The sequence below is a fragment of the Lepidochelys kempii genome, chromosome 8 (assembly GCF_965140265.1).
Source record: "Lepidochelys kempii isolate rLepKem1 chromosome 8, rLepKem1.hap2, whole genome shotgun sequence".
Lineage (NCBI taxonomy): Eukaryota > Metazoa > Chordata > Testudines > Cheloniidae > Lepidochelys > Lepidochelys kempii.
The window spans coordinates 53,865,862-53,890,885 of NC_133263.1; the positions used below are offsets into that span (position 1 = coordinate 53,865,862).

Genomic DNA, 25,024 nt, shown 5'->3' on the forward strand with positions numbered 1-25,024 from the left:
TGCCAGTGGGAAGTGGGATGCATTTGAAGGAACCAATGAAAATTGTGACCTCACCCTCTATTGAGGGTGCGTGCCATCCTGTAAAGATGGTGCACAACCTAATGGATACCCAGATAGCATGTAGTCGGAAACAGCTTCTTTCACCTTTAGCTGGCCAAGAGGCTACTTCCTAACCTCTTAGGGTATTTCTTCCCTGCAATTAGCTGGGCTGTCTTAGCATGGGTGAAGTGTCTCCCCAGCAAAGCGCTTCTTGTGTAACTGTGTCCACAATGGGGTGCTGTACGAGCCCATGTGCTGGCATGGACTGCTGGTGGGCTATTACGTGGTTCTTAGCGATGCATTAAACTTGACCACTGTACGATTGCCTTTGCAGGTTGTGCCCTCTCTCTCTGCTAGCGTGGAGCTGCTGTCTAATATTCTGGTAAATAACCTCCAAGTGGACTTACTCATTATGAATGGCAACAGTTCTGAAGGTTTCAGAGTAACAGCCGTGTTAGTCTGTATTCGCAAAAAGAAAAGGAGTACTTGTGGCACCTTAGAGACTAACCAATTTATTTGAGCATGAGCTTTCGTGAGCTACAGCTCACTTCATCGGATGCATACCATGGAAACTGCAGCAGACTTTATATATACACAGAGAATATGAAACCATACCTCCTCCCACCCCACTGTCCTGCTGGTAATAGCTTATCTAAAGTGATCATCAGTTCTGAAGGTGAAAGCCAACAGCATTTGGCAGCAAGAGCTTTTACTTAGGGCTGTCAAACAATTAAAAAAATTAATCATGATTAATCATGAGATTATTTTTTTAATCGCTATTAATCACAGTTTTATTCACATTGTTAGACAACTAAATACCATTTATTTAAATCTTTTTGGATGTTTTCTACATTTTCACATACATTGATTTCAATTACAACACAGAATACAAAGTGTACAGTGCTCACTTTATATTATTTTGATTACAAATATTTGCACTATAAAAGAGACGAACAAAATAAATTGTATTTTTCAGTTCACCTCATACAAGTACTGTAATGAAATCTTTTTACCATGAAAATGCAACTTACAAATGTAGAATTATTATATTTTTTTATAACCACTCAAAAATAAAACAATGTAAAATTTTAGAGCTTCCAAGTTCACTTAATCCTACTTCTTGTTCAGCCAATTGCTAAGACAAACAAGTTTGTTACATTTACGGGAGATAATGCTGTTCACTTCTTATGTACAATGTCACCTGAAAATGAGACCAGGCGTTTGCATGGCACTGTGGTAGCCAGTGTTGCAAGGTATCTACATGCTAGATATGCTAAACATTTGTATGCCCCTTCATGCTTCGGTCACCATTCCAGAGGACATGCTTCCATGCTGATGACGAGTTCTGTTCGATAACAATCCAAAACAATACAGACTGACGCATGTTCATTTTCATCATCTTAGTCAGATGCCACCAACAGAAGGTTGATTTTCTTTTTTGGTGGTTTGGGTTTTGTAGTTTCTGCATTGGAGTGTTACTCTTTTAAGACTTCTGACAGCATGTTCCACACCTCGTCCCTCTCAGATTTTGGGAGGCACTTCAGATTCTTGAATCTTGGGTCGAGCACTGTAGCTATCTTTAGAAATCTCACTTTGGTACCTTCTTTGCATTTTGTCAAATCTGCAGCAAAAGTGTTCTTAAATCGAACATGTGCTGGGTTGTCATCCGAGACTGCCATAACACAAAATATATGGCAGAATGAGTGAAACCACAGACCAGGAGACATACAATTCTCCCCCAAGGAGTTCAGTCACATTAACACATTATTTTTTTCAAGTGTCATCAGTGTCACGAGTGTCATCAGCATGGAAGCATGTCCTCTGGAATGGTGGCCAAAGCATGAAGGGGTATATGAATGTTTAGCATGTCTGGCATGTAAATACCTTGCAATGCTGACTACAAAAGGGCAAATGTAAATCTACATTTGTAAGTTGCACTTTCACAACAAAGAGATTGCATGACAGTACTTGTAAGAGGTGAACTGAAAAATGCGATTTCTTTTGTTTATCTTTTTTACAGTGCAAATATTTGTAATCAGAAATAATAATATAAAGTGAGCACAGTATACGTTGTATTCTGTGTTGTAATTGAAATCGATATATAAATCAATATATGTGAAAATATAGAAAAACATCCAAAAATATTTATAATAAATTGGTATTCTATTATTATTGAACAGTGCGATTAAAATGGATATTACTTGTGATACATTTTTTAGTCAAGTTAATTTGTTTTGAGTTAATCATTTGAATTAACTGTGATTAATTGACAGCCCTACTTTTAATGAAGATTGTCATTAAGGAATCCAGTCTGCAGACCACAACATAGCACACCTGACGGACTCTCTGTTTCTTTCCTGTCCACTAAACATAAAGGTGTCATTTGGGGGCATTTCCCCAAGTGATGGGCCTTACTGATCTCACATCCCAGCTTATGGCCAACTGATTGCTCAGGAAAAGGATTTCTTGGATGGCACCTCTACCGAAATGCTGTGGAAGAACAGCAGAAATGTAGCAGGCAAACATGGGTTTAAAAAACAATGGAGAAAAAGGGAGCTGTTAGACAAGAAAGCACAGCCCGTGTGGAATTGTGGGATAGCACTGGATGGCTAAGTGCACCCTTTCATGATTAGCCAGTGTACTCACTGCGGAGTGAAGGGGGTTGCCAGTCCAGGCTGAAGCAAAACCCAAACTCAAGCCTGTACCCTCAGCTGTACCTGATTAATCAGGCTTAATGCCAGGTTAGAGCTTTTTCTGTGTGGACGGAAGAAGGGACGGAAGACCCAGGCTATAGCGCAGGCTAACTCTCTGGTGAAGACATACCCCCAGATACAGAGCGAGCCACAGTGATTAGGGTTTTTCACACTAGGAGACTGGATTATTTCAACGTGCTCTACTTTGACCTGACAAAGAAAAGATGGTTTCTATCATCTAGAGATGGTGCAACACACAACAGCACGAGCTGCTAAGCAGAACAGCTCAGCCTGAGCATGTTACTCTAATACTCTATTCTCTGCTAATGCAATCCTGGGGTACAGTTCAAGGTCTTGCTCCTTCTCTTTCAAGTCCTACATAGGCTAGCTAACTCAAAGGCAGCCCCACTCCCTCACTTCATGAGGGCAGCTGCTTTCATTAGGGACATAATGGCGACAGAGCTGAGGTTTGAATCCGCACAAGCTGGAGAAAGGGCATTGGACCAGGTTATTTACTGCCACCAGAAATCTGACTGAGTCCAAATCTTATAGCCTTTAGGTTATATTGCTCATCTCTGTCAGCAGTCAGCCCCTGGTTGTTAAACTTGGCATGACCTCTGGGGTGTAAACAGCCTAGACCAGCGGTTCCCAAACTTGTTCCGCCGCTTGTGCAGGGAAAGCCCCTGGCGGGCCGGGCTGGTTTGTTTACCTGCAGTGTCCACAGGTTCGGCCAATCGTGACTCCCACTGGCCGCGGTTCGCTGCTCCAGGCCAATGGGAGCTGCTGGAAGCAGCGGCCAGTATGTCCCTCGGCCTGCGCTGCTTCCAGCAGCTCCCATTGACCTGGAGCAGTGAACCGCGGCCAGTGGGAGCCGCGATCGTCCGAACCTGTGGACGTGGCAGGTAAACAAACCGGCCCGGCCCGCCAGGGGCTTTCCCTGCACAAGCGGCGGAACAAGTTTGGGAACCGCTGGTCTAGGCTGTTTACACCCCAGAGGTCATGCCACAATTTAACCAGAACACAGAAATATCTAATCCTTTTCTAAGGGTGATATGATTTTTACTGTCCAGATTCTCCAGTGTAGTGTGGTCATTGCACACCCACTGCAGGTTAATTATGGCCCTAAAGCCAACGGGGGATCTTCTGGTAGAGTAGAGTGTTATAACACCTGTGCCACCCCATTTGCTATTGGTGATGTGTGTGGGTGGGGAGGTGGCTAGGAAGAAGAGGGAGTGTCTATAGTGTTCCTATATCCTACTGATCTCCGGCAATGATGTTGGCCCCTTGGGGTTGTTGGCCAATGTAATGGGACTGGCCTGGCACAGAGCAAGCTGATGTTGCTGTTGCACCCCACTAGAGCTATGCTTTGTGTTTCTCACCTATAGCCAAGGCTCTGGTCCTATGTCTTTATAGGGCAGGTCTGTAATTTTCTAATTGGGCTCTTTTTTATGTGAAAAGTTTTGGATCAGATTAATTCTTGCTGCTTTTCTACAAATCAAAACTAACAAAAATCTGATCACAAGAATGGCCAAATTGGGTCAGGCCAATGGCCCGTCTAGCCCAATATCCTGTCTTGTGGCAGTGGCTGGTGCCAGATGCTTCAGAAGGAATGAACAGAACAGGGCAGTTGTGAGTGACCCATGTCATCCAATCCCAGCTTCAGGCAGTCAGAGGCTAGGGACACCCAGAGCATGGGGTTACATCCGTGATCATCTTGGCTGATAACCATTCATGGACCTATCCTCCATGAATTTATCTAATTCTTTTTTTAACCCAGTTATACTTTTGACCTTCACAACTTCCCCTGGCAACAAGTTCCACAGGGTGTTGTGTGAAGAAATACTTCCTTTTGTTTGTTTTAAACCTGTTGCCTATTTATTTCATTGGATGACCCTTGGTTCTTGTGTTATGTGAAGGGGTAGATAACACTTCCCTATTCACTTTCTCTGCACCATTCATGATTGTATAGACCTCTATCAGATCCACCATCTCTTTTCTAAACTGAACAGTCCTGGTCTTTTTAATCTCTCCTCATATGGAAGGTGTTCCATACCCCTAATAATTTTTGTTGCCTTTCTCTGTACCTTTTCCCATTCTAATACATCCTTTTTCATATGGGATGACCCAAACTGCATGCAGTATTCAAGGTGTGGATCAAAAGCAATGTAGCAAATTCCCCATCCATTTGGGTCTTGCACTGACAGTGCCATCAATGCTTTCTTTAATACCTAAATATAAGTTATCTCCCTGCCAAGCCAGACCCTGGAGAGATCCTTTTTCCTATGGTCTTTGAGTTGTTTTGGTTAAATCCTAGGTGTGTGAAAAGGTGCCAAACTAATCAGCTTGTCCTTAAGAACAAAATAGATTAGAGTAGGGAGAAAAAAGGAAACATGAACCATGCTTTGATTGCATAACTTTCAGGATCCATAGAGTTTCCTGGCCCAAAAGGGTGTGTTGTCCATGATCCTTCCTGCTATTCCCACTCCTGCAGAAAAACTCCTTGTCTTCCCATGCCAAGCAGGTCTCCCAGTCTCCCCATGTGGTTTGCAATACAGTTCCCCATTACTTCTATTCCCCAAAGTACAACACGTGGCCCTGCCACTGCCTGCATTACCTCTGACCATCCACCCATTGACCGTGTCCTTTCCTTTACCCACAGTCTCGGACTTCCAGCTCAGTACTGTCAGGAGCAATAATTTGAGTTTATAGAGGTGTGATGGGCAATGGAGTTCTGCCTGAAAGAAGAGGGAGACAGGATTTGCAGCTCTGAAGTGGCTCAGCTGAGAAGTAGGAGCCAAGAACAGCACAAAAAGTTAACCACTAGGGCCAGAAAAGTCCCGTCCAGCTGCCTTGCACCAAATGAGAGAGTGATTTAAATCCCCTTCTAATTGCCTGCAGTCATTCCGGTGATGTTAAATTTCATTTTCTCCATTTTTAAGTCTTTTCCGAAACACCCCCCCACACACACACACTACTAAGCCTTTGAAAGAAACGACTAATGTTATAATTAAAGGATCAATTTGGCAACATTTCTTTGTCTTAAGATCTTCTTTCTTTCAGGTTGGGTTACTGTAGTGTTCCCAGTCTCCGGAGAGCATTCTTCAGCTTCTTCAAGAAGCTTCTGAGCCATCACTGAAATCTTTTCACTTCGCCTAATTTAAAAAAAAAATTTCCAGCCAATTTTGGAGGCATAACAAACGATGAATAAGATTAAGTTTTAGCGATTAATAATAAAGCCGTTAAAGGAGCGAGTGCACATTTTTGACAGAGGCTGGGGTTTTGGCTGGCTGCGTGCAAAACCCGGGGCCGGCGGTGTTCCAGCTGGATTGGGAGGGTGAAAAAGAAATGCTTGCGAGATAATAGTTTACTGGGAAAGTGGGTGGGTGGTTTGTGGCGAGGGAGAATTGTCTCTAGAAGATGGAAAGGTTATGTGGGGAGAGATCATGAGAGATGTTAAGAGGCAGAAAAACACAACCAAGGAATACCTTTTTGGACTTCACTGCAACTAGCACTGTGTTTTCTTCTCCTTTAAAGAGTATAATTTCTGGAGAAGCAGCTTTGATGAAGCCGACAAGGGTGTGTGTGTGTGTGTGTTTGGGGAGGGGTGATGGTGAGTAGAGGGGAGGGAAAATAAACCTTGAAAATTCCAGTTGCCATGACAACTTAATGAGTTGTGAAAGTGGCCTCTTTGAACTACTTTTGAATAGGAAAGGCAGGGGGAAGGGGGTAGAGAAACACTTGCATCTGACAGGTTTCAGAGTAACAGCCGTGTTAGTCTGTATTCGCAAAAAGAAAAGGAGGACTTGTGGCACCTTAGAGACTAACCAATTTATTAGAGCATAAGCTTTCGTGAGCTACAGCTCACTTCCTCAGATGCATATCGTGGAAACTGATACACGATATGCATCTGAGGAAGTGAGCTGTAGCTCACGAAAGCTTATGCTCTAATAAATTGGTTAGTCTCTAAGGTGCCACAAGTCCTCCTTTTCTACTTGCATCTGAAGAGATCTTCCCACTTGTCTCCGAACATCCATAGTAAATAGCCACTCTCCAGGTTATTTCAACTGACATCGCAAGGTGCATTTTGGATTTACAGAAACAAGAAGCTGATCTGCTCGATAATATCCTGAATAGTGAGCAAAACGCACCCAGATAATTCTGTTCTATTCTAGCAAGGTTCTTGTACCATCACCATGGTATCTGAATCCCTTCCCATAATTCAAGCAAAGGAGCCTTTGAGATGGTCATCTATATTCAGTAGACAGGTGGGCATCCATATTCAATAAGCTGCTGAATGCTTTGCACTTCTGTAGCACCTTTCATCTGAGGGTCTCTGATCCCGTTACAAACAAGGAGGGTCACAATAGCTTTGCGAGGTTGGGATGTGTTATCCCCACTTTACAGGACATAATATTCTTCTTACAGCTGAGTGGAAAAATCCACATCAAATAATTGAGTTGATAGTTTCCCCCTTTTAGTTCTGTTCATGAATTATTCACCAACGGATCTTGTCTTTCAAACATGTTCATTACTGAGAATTCCTTGTGAATCTCTTTGGCAAATAATCCTTGCTCTGCTGATTGTTTGTGAAAAGCTTGTTGGAAATGTTCACAATTTATGTTGTGGGGGTTAGTTACATAAAATCCTGCGGCACTGGCCTGATGTTGAGACTTACAAGTGGTTTTGGGAGTCTCAGCCAGGGCTGGATTAACCTTTTGTGGGCCTAGTGCCAAACATATTTGTGGGCCCCCATAGTACCCAGGCTTAAAATCAGGCCCAAGCCCACCTCAAACCCAAATCGGCATTTTTCAGTGGAAAAAAAGTTCGGGTTGGACACTTTCTCCCAGCCCCCACGTTAACTTACCTCCCTGAATGCTTCGTAGCCCTGGGGGAAAATAAAGTCTATATTGTTTGGAAGATGCTGGTTCTGTGTCTCTGCAAACATGTGTTGTCACAGGCTCCTGCAGGGGAACGCTCCAAACCCACCTGGGCCTATGTCATTAACACAATTGCAGCCCCCTGGCTGGGTGGTTCCACCTGGGTCACCCAACGAGTGCGCTGGAGAGAGATCACAATGGGCACTGCTTGCACCACAGTGGTGGCCCCAGCCAACCCAGGTTTGTAAGACACGAGGCAACAGCGATTCAGACCGTGCAGGTGGAAGGAGCAGAGGGACCGGTCACTCTGGCTCGGAACAGGGTGGATATTTCATTGTGAATCGGGCGTAGGGCGAGACAAAGATATTTGTGCAGAGATGGGCCGGCCAATTCTGGAGAGTGTGTGTCTGGCCCCTGCTCGAGGGACTGAGACCTGCTCTGTATGTGTGACTGACTGAATTAATGAATCCCCGCGTTAGGGTCACAGATCAGCCACACTGGTGTCATTGCTCCTTCTCCTCGCATGCTTATTTTCTGTGATTTAGAAGCACGCTTGGGCACTCGCATCTCTTGGGAGGCAGTGCAATCTAGGCCTGGTCTACATTGGGGGGGGAATGGGGGGGGATCGATCTACATTATGCAGCTTCAGCGACGTGAATAACGTAGCTGCAGTCGACGTATTTAGATCTACTTACTGCGGCGTCTTCGCTGTGGTAGGTCGACTGCTGACGCTCCCCCGTCGACTCCGCCTGCGCCTCTCCCTCCAATGGAGTACCGGAGTTGACGGGAGAGCGCTTGGTGGTCGATTTATCATGTCTTCACTAGACATGCCCCTAGGCATAGCAGAAGGGAGAAACTCAGAGTCAGGACTCCTGGGTTCTCTCACCATCTCTAGGAGGGGAGTGGGGTCTAGTGGATTAGAGCATGGGGGGGAGGGCTGGGAGCCAGGATTCCTGGTTTCTATCCCCAGCTCTGGGAGGAAAGCGGGGTCTAGTGGTTACAGCGGGGGGGGGGGAGTCCTCACCATTGCCAGCTGAACATCTCTTCCCCAAGTCTGCTCAGCTCCCCATCCCACTGCTCAGAAACCCCATTGCCCCATCCCCTGCTTCCCAGGGTGATGGATCTGCAAAGCAAGGGACTACACCTCCTTTCAGCCCCTCTCCACTGCACATCCACCTTCCTCTGCCCAGGTAAGAGGAACAGTCCTGAGCCAGGGAGTGGCTAGGCTCTGTCAGAGGGTGGGAGCCCCAGGAAGCTCGGGTAGAGTTGCATGTGGAACAGGCTGCACCTGCCAGATGTCACAGCTGGTGCTGCTCTGCGTAAGGTTTGTAGGGGAGCAGAAGGGGCTTGGCAGGGAGCCAGAGCAAGGGGGCCCAAGCAGAGCCACTAACGGAGTCTGGCTGGGAAATCTGCAAGTGCTTATTTGCAGGACAAGAGACTGGACTGGGCAGGGCACCCCCAGGCACTAGGCCTTGTGGCTGTCTGCTGCCTGCTGGTGATGGGGGCAGAGAGGAGCCCTCACGGCTGAGAGGAGCGAGCAGTGGGTGGGAGGAGAGCCGGGGGCGGAGAGGAGCCGGCTGGCAGGACTAGGGCGTGGAGGGAAGCCCTGGGTCAGCTGGCCAAGAGGAGTGTGCGAGTGAGGGCCAGAGGGTGGAGAGGAACTGGTGGCTCAGGGAGCAACACAGATTCGAGCGGGCTGGGCTGGGGCCCCTTTTGAGTGTGGGCCCGGCACTAGGACACCACCTGCGCCATTGTAAACTCGGTACTGGTATTAGCATTTGAGTGTCCAACTTGAGACTGCTTAAGTGGCCTGATTTTAAGAGATTGGGTGTTCAGTACTTCAGAAAATCAGACCTCTTTAAGGTGACTCAAGATGAGTACCCAAAATTGAGGCACTAAGATTACTGGTCACTGTTTAAAATGTAGACCATTGTGAGTGTTCTGTGACAAGGTGACCTATAACCAAAATAGCATGGATTGTGAATTTGACGCTTAAATATACAATTCAAAATTCACTTTAGCTGACTAATGAAGTATTCAATTTGAGCACTTGAATGTTCCCAGGAAGTGAACATGAATGGGTGGTGAATGCAGTTGAATCAAAATTTGCTTTCGTAATTGCATGAATATTCGCGGGCAATTTTCCCCACTAGTTTTCAGCTTTAATACTTATACTGTGCTTTTCAACTGAGACTCTCTAAGCACCTGAAAAAGTTGGTTCCAATTGTTCTCAGTTTGAAGATGGGGGAAATTGAAGCACAAGGAGATCATATGATTTTTCCCAAGGCTCTGGAAGAGCTGAGAATAGAACCCACAGCTTCTGAAGTCAGTGGCGCTACATCGGCTTATACTGGTGAGGATCTGTAAAGACACCATGGTCTTTGATGGCAGCAAGATACACACGATGTTCCCTGCTCTGTATCTCCTTCACATCAAACTTAAATAGCACCATTTGCTAGTGTCCCCCGTGTTTGAGTGAAATCAGCTCCTGGAGGAAGGACAGCTATCTTAAGCTAAACCCAGGCAAGATAGAGGAATATTGGTGGGAAGAGGGAGACATTTACAAGACTTTGCCAACACCATATCATTACCCATGGGGTTTGACTCCCCATCATATACCATACAAAGCATAGGAGTTTTCTTAGACTCCTTACTGATATTAGGTACCCAAATTGCAGCAACTGTTGAAACTGCCACCTTCTACCTGCAGTTGGCAAGAAGATTATGACCTATCTTGACAGGTCCAGACATGGTAAGCTTGTGACCTACAGACTAGATTATTGGAACACTCTGTACCTGGAAATGAAAGTAGACATTTGAAAAGCTCCAGCAGGTGCAATATCTGTGGCGGTTTGCCTAATGACCTGGGTAAGACAACATGAGCACATCACTCTGGTGCTTCTGTCACTGGTCTGGCTCCCTATCAAATACCAGGTTGTTAAAATTCCTGAACTTGACCTTCAGAGTGGTCAATGGGCTGGACCTGAGAGATCTCAAACAGCATCTCCACTATGCTGAAATCCTCCCATGACAGCAGCACTCCTCAGGGACAATGCAACTCCCTATACCAAGAGGGAGATCAACAGAGACAGTCTCTTTGTTGGCTGGCCTACAGCAATGGAACTTCCTCTAATAAGAGCTGAGTGGCCTCCATTTCATTGCCTTTGTAGCCCACACTAGAATGGAGTGGTTCTTTGTCCCCCTCTAGTGGTTGCTCTGCAAAAGTAGAGTTTTGCTACAGCTGTCAATTAATGGAGTTAATCCTTTACCTCAACTGAGAGAGGCCCATGGTTTTAACCACTGAAGTTTTGGTTTAAACCTATAGTCAGCCCCAGCTTTGTCAGTTATGCATTCAGGACGAAATTTAAGACCCATCTCTTTGCCATAGCTTTCCCACAATAATAACCCGAGTTTGGGGTTCAGATGCCACGGTGATAACTGAAGTATAAATACCTAACTAGACAAATATACTGGAAAGAATAGTGTAGCAGAAAAGCACTTGCCATCTTTCTGTAAGAGCTCACCTGACATTGAGGGACACAGATGGAACCTGGGAGCAGGACTTAGATTGCAAAAATGCCAGTCCACTTTTACCATGGCAGATGTGAACCCTCCATAACGTTATCTGGAAACTAGATTCCAAAGACCTGATTTGAGGACTCCCTGTGCACATCTCAGCTTTAGCTTCCAAACCACTTTATGGAAGGGGTGAAATGGAGTCCAAAGAGCTGGCTTGGCTGGGATTCAGAGAGGTTTTACTTGTTTTGTGAGTGGTGTATTTGGTGCTGCTGAAAGGTGTTGGATCAGTGGCCTTGGATATGGAGGCTCTTTGTTCACAGCATGGATAGTGTTACCATGATTGATCTTAAAGTGTGCACCAAGCCTGAATGGAAGGGAAGCACCTGTAGGATGCCAGAGGATTTCAATCTCCATGCAACCCTTGGTTTCTTCGATGCATCTGCCAAAAAGGGAGCCAATTGTCATGGTGAGATTTTTTTAAATATGAAAACACTTCTCCCTCTATGCTCCTCACGCACAGACCTGGGGACCCTGATTTAGCTAAAGAATCCCTCTCTCTCCTATACAGCCTGTGTGCTTGTAGGGAAGGGGAAACACTCCCCATTGCTGACGGTCAGGGTGTCTAGTGACGTCTGGGTCCTGGTAGCGGATAGTACCTAACAGATTCTCAGACCAGATGAAAGGAATGCCAAGGTTGTACTGGAGAGCAGCAAGGAACCAGGAGAATTCACAGTGAAGGGAAGAATTGTACCATCTGTGCTCCGAATGCCCAGATAAACTGGGCACACTGTTATGACGGTGCTCGCCTGTGTAGGGCAGATGGCGCGCTTCTCTCCAGTCCCTGCTTAACAGAGTTCCTGTGCTCCCTGTCACAACCCTCACTGTTTCTCTCAGTCACTAGTGAATGGCATCAGTTTTACAGAACACAATCCTGAGGTGCTGATGGGTCGCCCTCAGCCCCGGCGCATAAGTGGACGTCATTCTGCTGACATCAGTGGGCTTTCGCCTCCTTAAGCCAGTGCTGAGTTTGACCTGCTGTCCTTCACCTGCCAGAGAGGGAGGGTTATGGGATGTCACCAACACTAGGAACAGGGGCTCTGCTCATGCGTGGCAGTTTGGCCTGCAGGCTGGAGTGTGCTGAGGGGTGTGCGTGCTACCCAGCCATTGTTTTAAGAATAGGGCAGCCGGGACAGCCCAGTGCTCTCAGTGGGCTCAGAGTTTGGATCCCCAACACTTCTTAGGCTTGCAGGATCTGGGTACCTGGAGAGGCAAAGAGATTAGGTCTTGAGAGAAGGGAGTAGCTCACACAAGTGTTGTGTCAGAGGGAGCCATGCCCTGCCTTCCTTGGCTGGGTTTGTCCAGTCAGAGGTATTTGAAGGGGAAAATGGAATATCATAGAGAACTCCCCCTCCTCCTCCTCCATCTGAGGCTTGGTCTACACTACAGACGTACGTCGGTATAACTACGTCACTCAGGGGGGTGGAAAATCCGTGCTCCTGAGTGATGCCACCCTAACCCCCAGCATAGACAACGCTATGTCAACGAGAGGGCTTCTCCCGTCAACACAGCTACCAGCCCTTGGGGAGGAGGAGCACCTGCGCCGATGGGAGATGCTCTCCTGTTGGCGTAGGAAGCGCCTTCGCTAAACCCTACAGTGGCACAGCTGCATCGGTGAAGCTGCGCCACAGCCGCGCTGTATGTGTAGACAAGCCCTTGATATGCCAAAGGTGGGATTCCCCTGCCCAAAGCCTTTCAATGGGAGCTGGGCACCTCACACCTCTAGGCTCCTTTGAAAAGCCCTCCCTCCGTCTGGTTTAGCATGTCCCTAAATGGCTGTCAATCAGCCTTGCCTGCCCGGTTCTTATTCAGCTACATTATCTTTACCCAGTGCTGTAAATTGGTTCTGAGCAAGCCTTGATCTGTCAATTTTGCCCACCCACCTTCAGATGTCACCAGCCTCCGCTGCTGCCCTGCTCGGTACTGAGTCTCTTTGAAATGAATTAATTCGTTACATTGCGTTTAACTTATTTTTCCCCCTCCTCCTAATGAACAAAAGCAATTAGCCCCGTATTCAAGCTTTGTAATCTGCCAAATTTTATCTTTGAAAATACAGCAGCAGTGGACTAGGCCCAATCCCTGGACATGCTGAACACCTGCCACACCCAGGAAACCCTCTCTCGGCATCAGCCCCTAAATTAGGTCTTCCCAAACAGGGGTTTGATTGCAGTGGAAAGAGACCATCAGTGTAAACCCCACCCCGTTAATGAGGATTAAGGAGGGTGCGCTGGAGTGTCCTGCCTCATGCGCTGAGAGGATGTGAGCTCACTGTGCCTAATAAAGCTGCAGAAAGGGGGATTGGGAAGGGGAAGTTTCCATTGGCTTCCCTGGGGATTCAGTCCTTGAAAATGGCTGTTTTCATTCCCAAACCGCCTCTCTGGCTGGGTTGCTTCTTGGATGCATTTCCTAGATTGTAAAGCCAGAGGAGAACACTGTGAAGGTCTAGGTCTGGCTGCCATAGGACTTCCCTGTATTGAATCCTGTTTGAACTAGAACTTACCTATTGGAAAAAACATCCCATCTTGATTTAAAGATTTCCAGTGATGGAGAATCTGCCACAGTCCTTGGCAGGTAAGTTGTTCCCATGGCTAATTACCTTCAGTGTTAAAAATTTGCACCTTAGTCCTAGTCTGAATTCGTCTACCTTCAACTTCCAGCCACTGGCTCTTTCTACACCTTTCTCTGCTAAGCTGAAGAGCCCCCGATTACCCAGTGTCTGTTTCCCAGGTAGGTACTTGGAGACCGTGGTCAAGTCACCCCTTAACTTTCTCCTTTTTAAGCTAAACAGACTGAGCCTCTTGAGACGCTCACTTCCATCCCTTTCACCATTGTTGCGCAGTTATGACAGCTTCTCTCGCTAAGCAAGCGTCTCCTTCAGATAAAGGAGGCAAGGCCACCCGCACAGCCAAAGTGAGAGCTGCCAAAGGTTTCATAAGATGGCAGGGACAGGCAAGAGGGAAGAGAGATGGGGCCGGATTCTCAGCTGGGGTAAACCAGCATTGCTCTATTGCCTGTGGCTGTGCTGAAGTGCACCAGCAGAGAATCTCACCCAAGATGCGTCTCCTGTATCTTCCGTGCAGTGGAGGGCCCACTGTTGGCACACAGTGAATGAAAATCAGAAATAGACCTCCTAGCCAGCGCATCCACCTAGTGGGGGCCAGGACCTTGCAGAAACTGATACTCCTTCCCGCTCACCTGAGCTTTTCATCTGGAGGAGAGTGGGTCTTAAAACATCAGCTGCCTGCAGCAGCGGCAGGATAGCCCCTCGTGCTCACTTTCACAAGATAGTTGGAGCTCTGCTGGCTTTTGCCCTGCACGTTGGGCTTGCTGGCTGTTACGTGGCCCTGAAGGTGAAGCTTTACCCCATGAGGTGGTATCAGGAACATAATGATGTTGTGACAAAGCAATGAGCTCAAGCAGCAGAACAAACTGGGAGGTGTGGTAGCCCAACCTTTGACCCAAATTAGCTTAAGCCCCATCTGCACTAAAAAGTTAGCTCAACCCAGCTACGTTGTTCAGGGGTGTGAAGCGAAGCCGACCTAACCCCCAGTGTAGACAGAGCTGTCGCCTGTGTGGGAGGTGGGTGGAGAACCTCTCCCGTCAGCGTTGGTAGTGGCTACATGGAAGCAGCTGTAGCATGTCAAACGTAGACAACCCCTTAGTTTGTTGGGCATCTCCCTGTTTTGTGGCACCCAGAACCTGCTGGTGAGCAGAGATCAGGAGGTAATGAATGATCCAGAATAGACACTTTTGCACAGATGATTTTTACTGCCCTCTGCAATCCTGTACACACACCTTGTTCCCAAATATTAAGCCAAGAGCTGTGAGCCTATTTGCTGATTGGCTGTTAAAGACTCTTTCTTATCCCCTCTCCCATTCCTTTTCTCCTCTCCTTCCCTCTTTCTCCCATTTTCAGTCTCCTTTTCTCTCAGTGCTCTTCTCCCTCCTCCTCCTCTAGTGTAGGAGTAGAGAAGGTCTCATTTTTGTCTGACGTCCGCAGATGGAGGGGGAGAGCTGTTTGATGCTGAACACCAAACCGGCAGGAAACTTAACCTTCCTGGGGTGGAATTAAAAATGCTCGGATTGTCTGGGGCTCTTAAACAAAGGATTCTGGGAACAGTCAGAAAATTTTTTTCACAAAAAAATGTCCACACAGTGCTAAGTGTGTAATGGTTCTGCCTGGGTAATAAACTCAAACTCCCTCTAAAGCAGACATAAATTATTTAGATTCCTTTGAATGTTTTGGGGAGGGAGATGGCTGCTGGGATCTCAGAAGAGTGAGACACTTGTCTTGTAAAAGAACACAGCCATTTGTTCTTCATAATCATGCCTCTTTCATGCTGTAATTAGAATGCTGCGGGGCCAGAAGGGGGGTGCAGTATATGAAGTGAAGTTCTTTGTGCCTTATTCTTCATGCATCATTGGCTTTTGTACCTGCTCAAGTATTGTGACTGACACTTACCTGAGCCATGTGCTCAGTGTGTGTGTGTATGTGTGTGTGTATACATACCACACACCAGCATGGGTGTGCCTATGTATGACTGGGCACAATGTGCAGAATTCATACATTTCACACTTATGCATACATTTCCTTCAGTGGAGTGACAGCAGAGATTAATTTGGCCCACTGTGGGTATGGGAGTGGGAGTCTATGTAGGTGTCTGGTTGTATGTGTAGGTTCATATCCTGGGACTATTTAGAAAAGCTGGACGTGCACAAGTCCATGGGGCCGGACGAGTTGCATCCGAGAGTGCTGAAGGAATTGGCGGCTGTGATTGCAGAGCCATTGGCCATTATCTTTGAAAACTCGTGGCGAACGGGGGAAGTCCCGGATGACTGGAAAAAAGTTAATGTAGTGCCAATCTTTAAAAAAGGGAAGAAGGAGGATCCTGAGAACTACAGGCCAGTCAGCCTCACCTCAGTCCCTGGAAAAATCATGGAGCAGGTCCTCAAAGAATCAATCCTGAAGCACTTGCATGAGAGGAAAGTGATCAGGAACAGCCAGCATGGATTCACCAAAGGAAGGTCATGCCTGACTAATCTAATTGCCGTCTATGATGAGATTACTGGTTCTGTGGATGAAGGGAAAGCAGTGGATGTATTGTTTCTTGACTTTAGCAAAGCTTTTGACACTGTCTCCCACAGTATTCTTGTCAGCAAGTTAAGGAAGTATGGGCTGGATGAATGCACTATAAGGTGGGTAGAAAGCTGGCTAGATTGTCGGGCTCAACGGGTAGTGATCAATGGCTCCAAGTCTAGTTGGCAGCCGGTATCAAGTGGAGTGCCCCAAGGGTCGGTCCTGGGGCCGGTTTTGTTCAATATCTTCATAAATGATCTGGAGGATGGTGTGGATTGCACTCTCAGCAAATTTGCGGATGATACTAAACTGGGAGGAGTGGTAGATACGCTGGAGGGGAGGGATAGGATACAGAAGGACCTAGACAAATTGGAGGATTGGGCCAAAAGAAATCTGATGAGGTTCAATAAGGATAAGTGCAGGGTCCTGCACTTAGGATGGAAGAATCCAATGCACCGCTACAGACTAGGGACCGAATGGCTAGGCAGCAGTTCTGCGGAAAAGGACCTAGGGGTGACAGTGGACGAGAAGCTGGATATGAGTCAGCAGTGTGCCCTTGTTGCCAAGAAGGCCAATGGCATTTTGGGATGTATAAGTAGGGGCATAGCGAGCAGATCGAGGGACATGATCGTTCCCCTCTATTCGACATTGGTGAGGCCTCATCTGGAGTACTGTGTCCAGTTTTGGGCCCCACACTACAAGAAGGATGTGGATAAATTGGAGAGAGTCCAACGAAGGGCAACAAAAATGATTAGGGGTCTAGAACACATGACTTATGAGGAGAGGCTGAGGGAGCTGGGATTGTTTAGCCTGCAGAAGAGAAGAATGAGGGGGGATTTGATAGCTGCTTTCAACTACCTGAAAGGGGGTTCCAAAGAGGATGGCTGTAGACTGTTCTCAATGGTAGCAGATGACAGAACGAGGAGTAATGGTCTCAAGTTGCAGTGGGGGAGGTTTAGATTGGATATTAGGAAAAACTTTTTCACTAAGAGGGTGGTGAAACACTGGAATGCGTTACCTAGGGAGGTGGTAGAATCTCCTTCCTTAGAGGTTTTTAAGGTCAGGCTTGACAAAGCCCTGGCTGGGATGATTTAACTGGGAATTGGTCCTGCTTCGAGCAGGGTGTTGGACTAGATGACCTTCAGGGGTCCCTTCCAACCCTGATATTCTATGATTCTATGTCTATGCAAGTGGCAACACAGAGTGTGTGTGTGTGCATGTGTCATCTTATGCTTATGACTAAACATGCATGTGTGGGTGTGTAAAGCAAATGCATCACTTTGTACAGTGTGTGTAGTCATGTGAGCCTCCATGCATATGGTTCCTGTTTTGACGTGCGTGCCATGCCTGCAAGCAGTATGCGTATGAGCCTGTGCATTTCAGTTCCATAGGTGTGTTACTTGGCGTATTCTCCCATGTTTCTGTTTCTGCATCGACCTTTTGCTCCATACATACATAAGTGTATGTAGTCCTGCATATTTGTTCATATTGGTATGTGGTCATTCTGTATAGCAGCATACAGAAGGGTGCATGTTTGCTTATGGATATGGTCACTGATATGTGTACACAAGTTTGTAAACCAGAATTGTCAGCATATGATCATGCATTTTGAGTGACTGTAAGTATAGGTATATGGTTCTATTTGCGTATTAGCATATGCATATCTATATATAGTTATGGGAATGTATGTATGCAAGTTTGCACTGGTGCATGGTGTGTATATGTGTTTGTGTGTTTTCCTGCCTGTGTGTATATATGTTGTTTGCATGTACATCTTTGATTATGTGTGTGATTGCAGAAGATTGTATTTATGGATTTCTTTCTTTCATGTGTTTTCATACATTTGGGTAGGCTCTATGTGTGTGTTGCTGCCTGAGTAATCTGGGGCGTGAGTGTGAAGCCTCAGGTGTGTGCATGTTTTCTTTTGCGAATGATTGGCATGGTGTATATATGTGCTGGTATGGTCACAGATTTGTCTGCATCTGTGTGCTTTTCTTTGTGTATGTCCAGCGTGTGGGTGTGCAAAACCTACAGATGGGTGAGCCTCTGGGTTCCAGTGTATGAGCATTAATGCTCATGTGTGCAGACTTGTAGAGCTGTTTGCGTGTATGTAAGTATGTCTTTGCATCTTGCAGGCTTGCCCATCCCGGAGGGGTTCATTTCTGACTGGGTTACTATGACAACAGCAAGAGACCCTGAATCCATACACAAAAGCTTTGTTTGTACTGAATCAGAGAACCATGCATTGCTGATCACTAAAGCAAAGCAGCTTCTCCTGAGTGAGGGGTCTCCCTACAAACCTTTAAGAAGTTCTCCCTCACGTAGATTAATCCTTTGACCCTCAGTTCAGGTGCATAAGGGATGGGGATGGGTGGAAATGGAGGAGCAGCTCCTGCATCAGGCATGGCTGCCATGGAGCTGGGAGTTAACCCACCTGGTAGTTGGGTCTCCAGCCACAAATGCCTCCTGTTCTAGTGCCATCAAGGGCTTAACCAGTCAGGAGTAAGCTAGAGTTGATGCAGAAACTCCATTTTCTCTAGCTGTCCCGTGGTGTGCCTAGGAATTGCAGTAGGTAAGATTCTCAGAGGGTGGTGAGCCAGTAGCATGCAAGTACAATGGTGGTGGGTTAAGGAAGGAATCTCAGCCTTTACACTGAGTTTCCTGATGTTTACAGGTGTATGCTGGAGTGCAAAGGGAATCCAGTCATAGATTTAAGCTTCTGTGGTTTCCTTTTATGATCGTAACTATAGGAGACACCAGACCAGACCCAGTAGTCCAGTGTCCTCTCTCTGGACACAGCCAAATCTGGACGTTTCAGAGAAAGGTTTAACCCGTCCACGCCCCCCCCCCAACACACACACAATTCCTAAGGTCAGAATTTTCAAAGGAGCTCAGCACCCACAAACTGGGCCAGGTTTTCAAAACAGCTCAGCGTGTCGGGTGCTAAACTCTGGAAAACCTGGCCCAATTGTGCAGGTGCCTAACTGGGAGCTGAGTTCTGTTTGAAAATCTAGCCCCAGTCATGCAACCTTATCCTACAGAGGGGAAATCTCCTCCTGCCTCTTGAGTGAGGAACAGCTTGGACTATGAAGCAGGAGGGCTGATCATTAGCGGTGCCCCAGAGAGAACCCTTACTTGTGTGTCAGATCTTCCTTTGAAACTTACTAATCTGTTTGTTTCTTCTTAAAGATAGTAAAGTATTAAAATAGGGAAGGCTACTCCTCTGTTTCCTTTCCTCACCTGCCCCTGTCTGACTGGTGTGTGGGGGCTCCTGCTGACAGACCTGATCAGATTTAGCTGAGCTTTATGATCATTGCACCAAATGACCCAGTGTGCTCTGTGCTGTACGAGTAAACCTGAGGAAAAGAAATGACTTCCCATGCAGCCGAATCACTGTAGGGTTTGCCCAGATGTATAGCTGTGTATTTTTGGCTTGGAAAATGTCCCCAATGCCCTGTGCTAGTGCACATGTGATCAACAGCCTTCCCTCAAACAAGGAATGGGTGACTAAATAAGAAGGAGAAATAAGACAACAGAGGTAGGATGTTCCAGTGGTTAAGGCCCTGGACTGGGACTCAGGAGAGCTGGGTTCCCAGCTCTGCTACAGCCTTCCTGGCCTGGGTCACCTTGGACGAGCCCTGTTGGGAGTGGGGGGCAGTCTCAGTGTTTGAGAGCTGTCTGGGAGCAGAAGGGGCATGCAGATAGCCTCAAAGGTTAAATTCCCAAACCCTTGGGCCCTTGATTCAGAGCAAACCCATGAACTGTCAGTGAATCAAGTGGCATGCTGAGGGGCCCTCTGCCCATCCCCCTGAGAGTCGTTCTCCCCCCCTGCCCCGCCCCGCTGTCCTGGCAGAAGGGGCCCTGAAGCCAGGCACTGAGGAGGCTGCGAACTTAAAATATCTGCCTGATCTGTTTTCCATGACTGAGAGATGGAGCGTCTCTTTGGCCGGGTGGGATCGCAGTGCTCAGTCAGTGCCATGCAGCAAGGGTGGAAAAATGTGTTCACCTAGGTCACGTTGGTCATTTTTGATTCTCCTTCTCATTCCCGTGCTGGGCTGTCAGCTCTTTGGAGGTGGGGAGAGAGAGGCCAGTCTAGAGGCCAGCTCGCCTTCACCTTGTGGCTGGAGAAGGCTGGAGTTACTGGGAGTTCCCATCCTCTCACGTCTGCACCCCAGCCTTCCCCAGCTTGCACAGATCCATGGAGCACATGGCAGGGCTGCAGTGGAATAAATTTTGTCTTAATGCATTCTGCCCCCCCCCCCACCTCCCAGCAGCACTGCAGTGTGTGTGAAGAGGAGCTGTGCCTACTACAAGCCAGCACGTAGTGACTGAGTTGCATTTTAAGCATCTCTCTGGGAGATGGGCCGAGAGACTATCAGTTCATGCAGCAGGAACGCTCTCACCTGGCTTCCTGAATCAAGCACTGCAGGGACTGGCTCTACCCGCCCCGGTCTGCCCACCCCCTGGGGTTGCCCAGGGTTGGCTCTTCACCCACTGTGCATGCCCCTTCTCAGGTCCCATCTGCTATTTCTTTCCTCCCATCCAAGTGGAGGGACGCCAAGGAGTCTGCAGAGCATCTGCATGTCCCGCCCACTCGTGCCTCCCACACCTTTGAAAGGGGTCAGTGGGTGGCGGGGGCAGGGGGAGGAGGCAGACCTTGGTGAGCACTTGGAGGAGGGAGAGTTGAATTAGTATCTGGGCCATAACCTGCCCCTCTGGATGATGCACTGGTGCTGGGCAGGACTGCCCCTGGTCTGGGATGCTGGAGAACATGGGGATGTCATTGCACATTCATCAACTTCACTCCTCTCTCCCCCACCCCTCCTTACTTTTCCTACCTGTTCACCGCACTCCTTGCGCCACACTGTAGATTTGTTTCATCGGTACCGTGGTCCCATCCATTGATCCCCTTCATCCCAGTTATACTGATGCTTTGGCTCAGTAGATTTGTTCATCTCACCCATCTGCTCCAGCCAGACTTCCTCCATGTGCCTCAGTCTGAGGGCAGTGTTTCCATCTGCCTCAGCCATCCCTCTGGCTTCCCTGTGTCCTAGCCGGCCAGCTGTGTGACCACCCCTCCACTGTGCTGGCTCTCCTCCCATTCCTCCCAGGTATCCTTCTGTCCATCCCTCGAAGCCTGCCACCCCACACTGTGCCCTGAGAGCTGTCCCCCGTCCCCTGTCCCAACCATGCTGCCCCGGGCCCACCCTTCTACCCCAACTGTTCCAGCCCTGCCACTGACCCTGCTGTGCTGTCCTGCACGCACACATGCGCCATGGTCCCAGCCATGCCACCCTGCAAACCCCCCCCCCCCCAATGGCCCCAGCCATACCACCCTGCAAACCCCCCCACCCCCCAATGGCCCCAGCCATGCCGCCCTGCAAACCCCCCCACCCCCCATGGCCCCAGCCATGCCGCCCTGCAAACCCCCCCACCCCCCATGGCCCCAGCCATGCCACCCTGCAAACCCCCCCACCCCATGGCCCCAGCCATGCCACCCTGCAAACCCACCCACCCCCCATGGCCCCAGCCATGCCACCCTGCAAACCCCCCCACCCCCCATGGCCCCAGCCATGCCACCCTGCAACCCCCCCACCCCCCATGGCCCCAGCCATGCCACCCTGCACGCACACCCACACACGCATACACATACACATCCCAGTGGTTCCAACCATACTGCCCTGCATGCGTGCTCGCACACACACACACCACCTGCACTCACTCTCTCTCTGTCTCTCTCTCTGTCTCACACACACACACACCCCATGTTCCTAGCTGTGCCACCCTACGCACACACACACACACACACACACCCCATGGTCCCAGCTGTGCCACCCTGCACACAGCCCCCCCCAGTGGTCTCAGCCATACCACCTTGCACGCACCCACACACCCCGAGGGTCCCAGCTATACCACCTTGTGTGCGCGTGCACAAACACACACACACACACACACACATCAATGGCCCCAACCATAACACCCTGCGTGCGCACTCCCCCCGCAACATGATCCCCGCCATATCACCCTGTGCACGCGCACACCCCCCTCCCATGGTCCTGGCCATGTCTCCCTGCGCACACCCCCCCACACCCACGCCCTTGCCATGCTGCCCTGCTCTCTCTCTCTCTCTCTCACACACACACACCTCTCCTTTATCCCAGCCGTGCCACGATCCCTCAATAAAACCAACGTTGCCCTTCTGTGTCTACAGGGAATTTGCCAAAGAGCGAGAGCGGGTGGAGAACCGCAGAGCCTTCATGAAGCTGCGGCGCCAGCAGCAGATCGAACGGGAATTGAACGGCTATCGGGCCTGGATAGACAAAGCAGGTAAGGCTGGTGGCAGGCCTAGGGTCAGTGTTTCAATGTGACTGAGAGGGTGACCCCACTGGCTCGGGGGAGGGGAGCTGCTGCGCTCGCTCTGTAGTTCAGCAGATGCCTGCGAAGTCGGAGGCTGCCATCACTGATTAATGAATTAGCTCCGTATTGTACAGCTTGTGGGTCCATACGGTTCTCTGCTCCTCCCCCACACCCAGACTGGCTCTGCCGCACGCTTCCCCCACAAAATATTTCACCGGGGCAGAAAGGGTTCTGCTGAGTCACATGTGACTGAATTGCGCATTGGCGGCCAAAGGGCATGAAAGGTGCCACGGTTGGGCTGAATTCTGCCTTCGGTTACAAGTGCGCAAATCCACTGCCATCCGAGGAGGTGACGGGGGTCGAAGTGAGGGCAGGATTTGGCTTGGGTGTGTATTTCTTTGGTACACTGTGATACTGAATGTGCACAACAAGGCAGGTCTATATCCCGGGCGGAGTGGGTGGGACAACGTGTTTTGTAGCCTATGAGCATTGGCGCTAACTTTAGTACCCATTAACACATCTGCCCAATGACACAGCTGAAAGATTTTCACTCTTCTCCCATAAGGATGCCCTGAGGAAATCAGAAATTCATACTTATCCTTCAGTACCAAGTAGTTTGGCCGCAATTCTAGCGCTCCATACAACCTCCACCCACCAGTCCTGCAGGGAGCTCCCCGCAGGGAGATCCCTGTGCCTGCACGGAGCTCACTGTAGCATGGAAGCCAGAGTGCTTATGCTGCTGTATGACCACCATTGCGGTCATGCACAGCACACGGACAGGAGTCTGACCGATTGCTGTCAGTATGCTAGCATTCCCCATCCTCAGGAACGAGCTGATCCTGGGAGCTCAGCGCTAATGCTTCCATGGGGCAGCCGTTTGTCCAGGTGTCATTAGTGACCGAGCTAACACATCTCCATGTGCACAACCCTCCCGGCCTCAGATCATGAACTCAGGGCTCTCAGGAAAACAGCCTCAGCAGGTGTGATGACCCCAGCATAGCACTTAGGAGCTGTGTTGGAAACGTAGATGTACAAACCAGATTATCAAGCCCACATTCCGGGGAGTTTATTTTTAATATTAAGAAAAGGAGTACTAGTGGCACCTTAGAGACTAACCAATTTATTTGAGCGTGAGCTTTCATGAGCTACAGCTCACTTCATCGGATGCATACTGTGAAAAATACAGAAGATGTTTATATACATACAAACCATGAAAAAATGGGTGTTTACCACTACAAAAGGTTTTCTCTCCCCCTACCCCACTCTCCTGCTGGTAATTGCTTATCTAAAGTGATCACTCTCCTTACAATGTGTATTTGTGTATCACTCTCCTTACAATGTGGATTTGTGCTGGAAATGGCCCACCTTGATTATCATACACATTGTAAGGAGAGTGATCACTTTAGATAAGCTATTACCAGCAGGAGAGTGGGGTAGGGGGAGAGAAAACCTTTTGTAGTGGTAAACACCCATTTTTTCATGGTTTGTATGTATATAAACATCTTCTATATTTTCCACAGTATGCATCCGATGAAGTGAGCTGTAGCTCACGAAAGCTTATGCTCAAATAAATTGGTTAGTCTCTAAGGTCCCACTAGTACTCCTTTTCTTTTTGTGAATACAGACTAACACGGCTGCTACTCTGAAACCTATTTTTAATATTGTGCATGCAAAGAAGGGCCAATGATAGGTTAGCATTTATACGGGAACAGAGTTAAGGCAGTTTGGTAACTTAGCTGTGAACATTCATATGTTCGCAGATTTGGGTTTCTAGTTTAACCCTGAATATCCTTGGTTTCTAATGTTTGTTTTTTTGCGATTTTCTTTTAACTATCACATTACTGAAAGGTCGTATACAAGTCATACCACCGGCATGCGCTTCACTTCACTCTAACAAAGATTTGTGTGTGTACGTAGGAGTTATCTACAGGTGCCAATTTCATATTTTAAATATTGAAACTCTGTGTGGTCAGACTTCCCGTAACACTGAGAGGCCTGGGTGGGCTTTGAATTTTCTGAAGTTATCTACCATGGTGGGGCCATAAGTTAGAGTAGGTGAGGGTCAGTTAGTCACTTTCCAGCCAGTTCCACCTCTGCAGGGTTTTCTGACTGGATGCATGGTCCCTTTGTGAGCAACTCCGTCCCCAGCTCCCAACCTATGACTGAATCTAAGAAAACGAAGGTTTTTTCTGCACAACTAAAGATTTCCAAATAGGCATGATATAGACTTTGGATATCACACCTGTTTTCTAACTTGTCACCAGTGTGTCACTTATGTCCTCATTTTGTCACTGAAGAATTTAGCCAAAGGATTCTGTTTAGGGCATGGTGTGTAGGAAGGGGTTTTAAATAGGATTGGGGGAGTGGATTCAGATAAAATAAGAAAAGACTTGCACCTTCATTCA

At 48.1% G+C, this 25,024-nt stretch overlaps 1 protein-coding gene across 1 annotated transcript in view; it reads left to right on the plus strand.

Moving 5' to 3' along the window:
• Positions 1-25,024, plus strand: part of CACNA1E (calcium voltage-gated channel subunit alpha1 E) — a 421,822-nt gene that overhangs the window by 299,081 nt on the left and 97,717 nt on the right. The window contains exon 11 of the mRNA XM_073356587.1: positions 22,474-22,589. Within this exon, the coding sequence (XP_073212688.1) occupies positions 22,474-22,589 (116 nt within the window). The remainder of the gene's footprint in view (positions 1-22,473; positions 22,590-25,024) is intronic.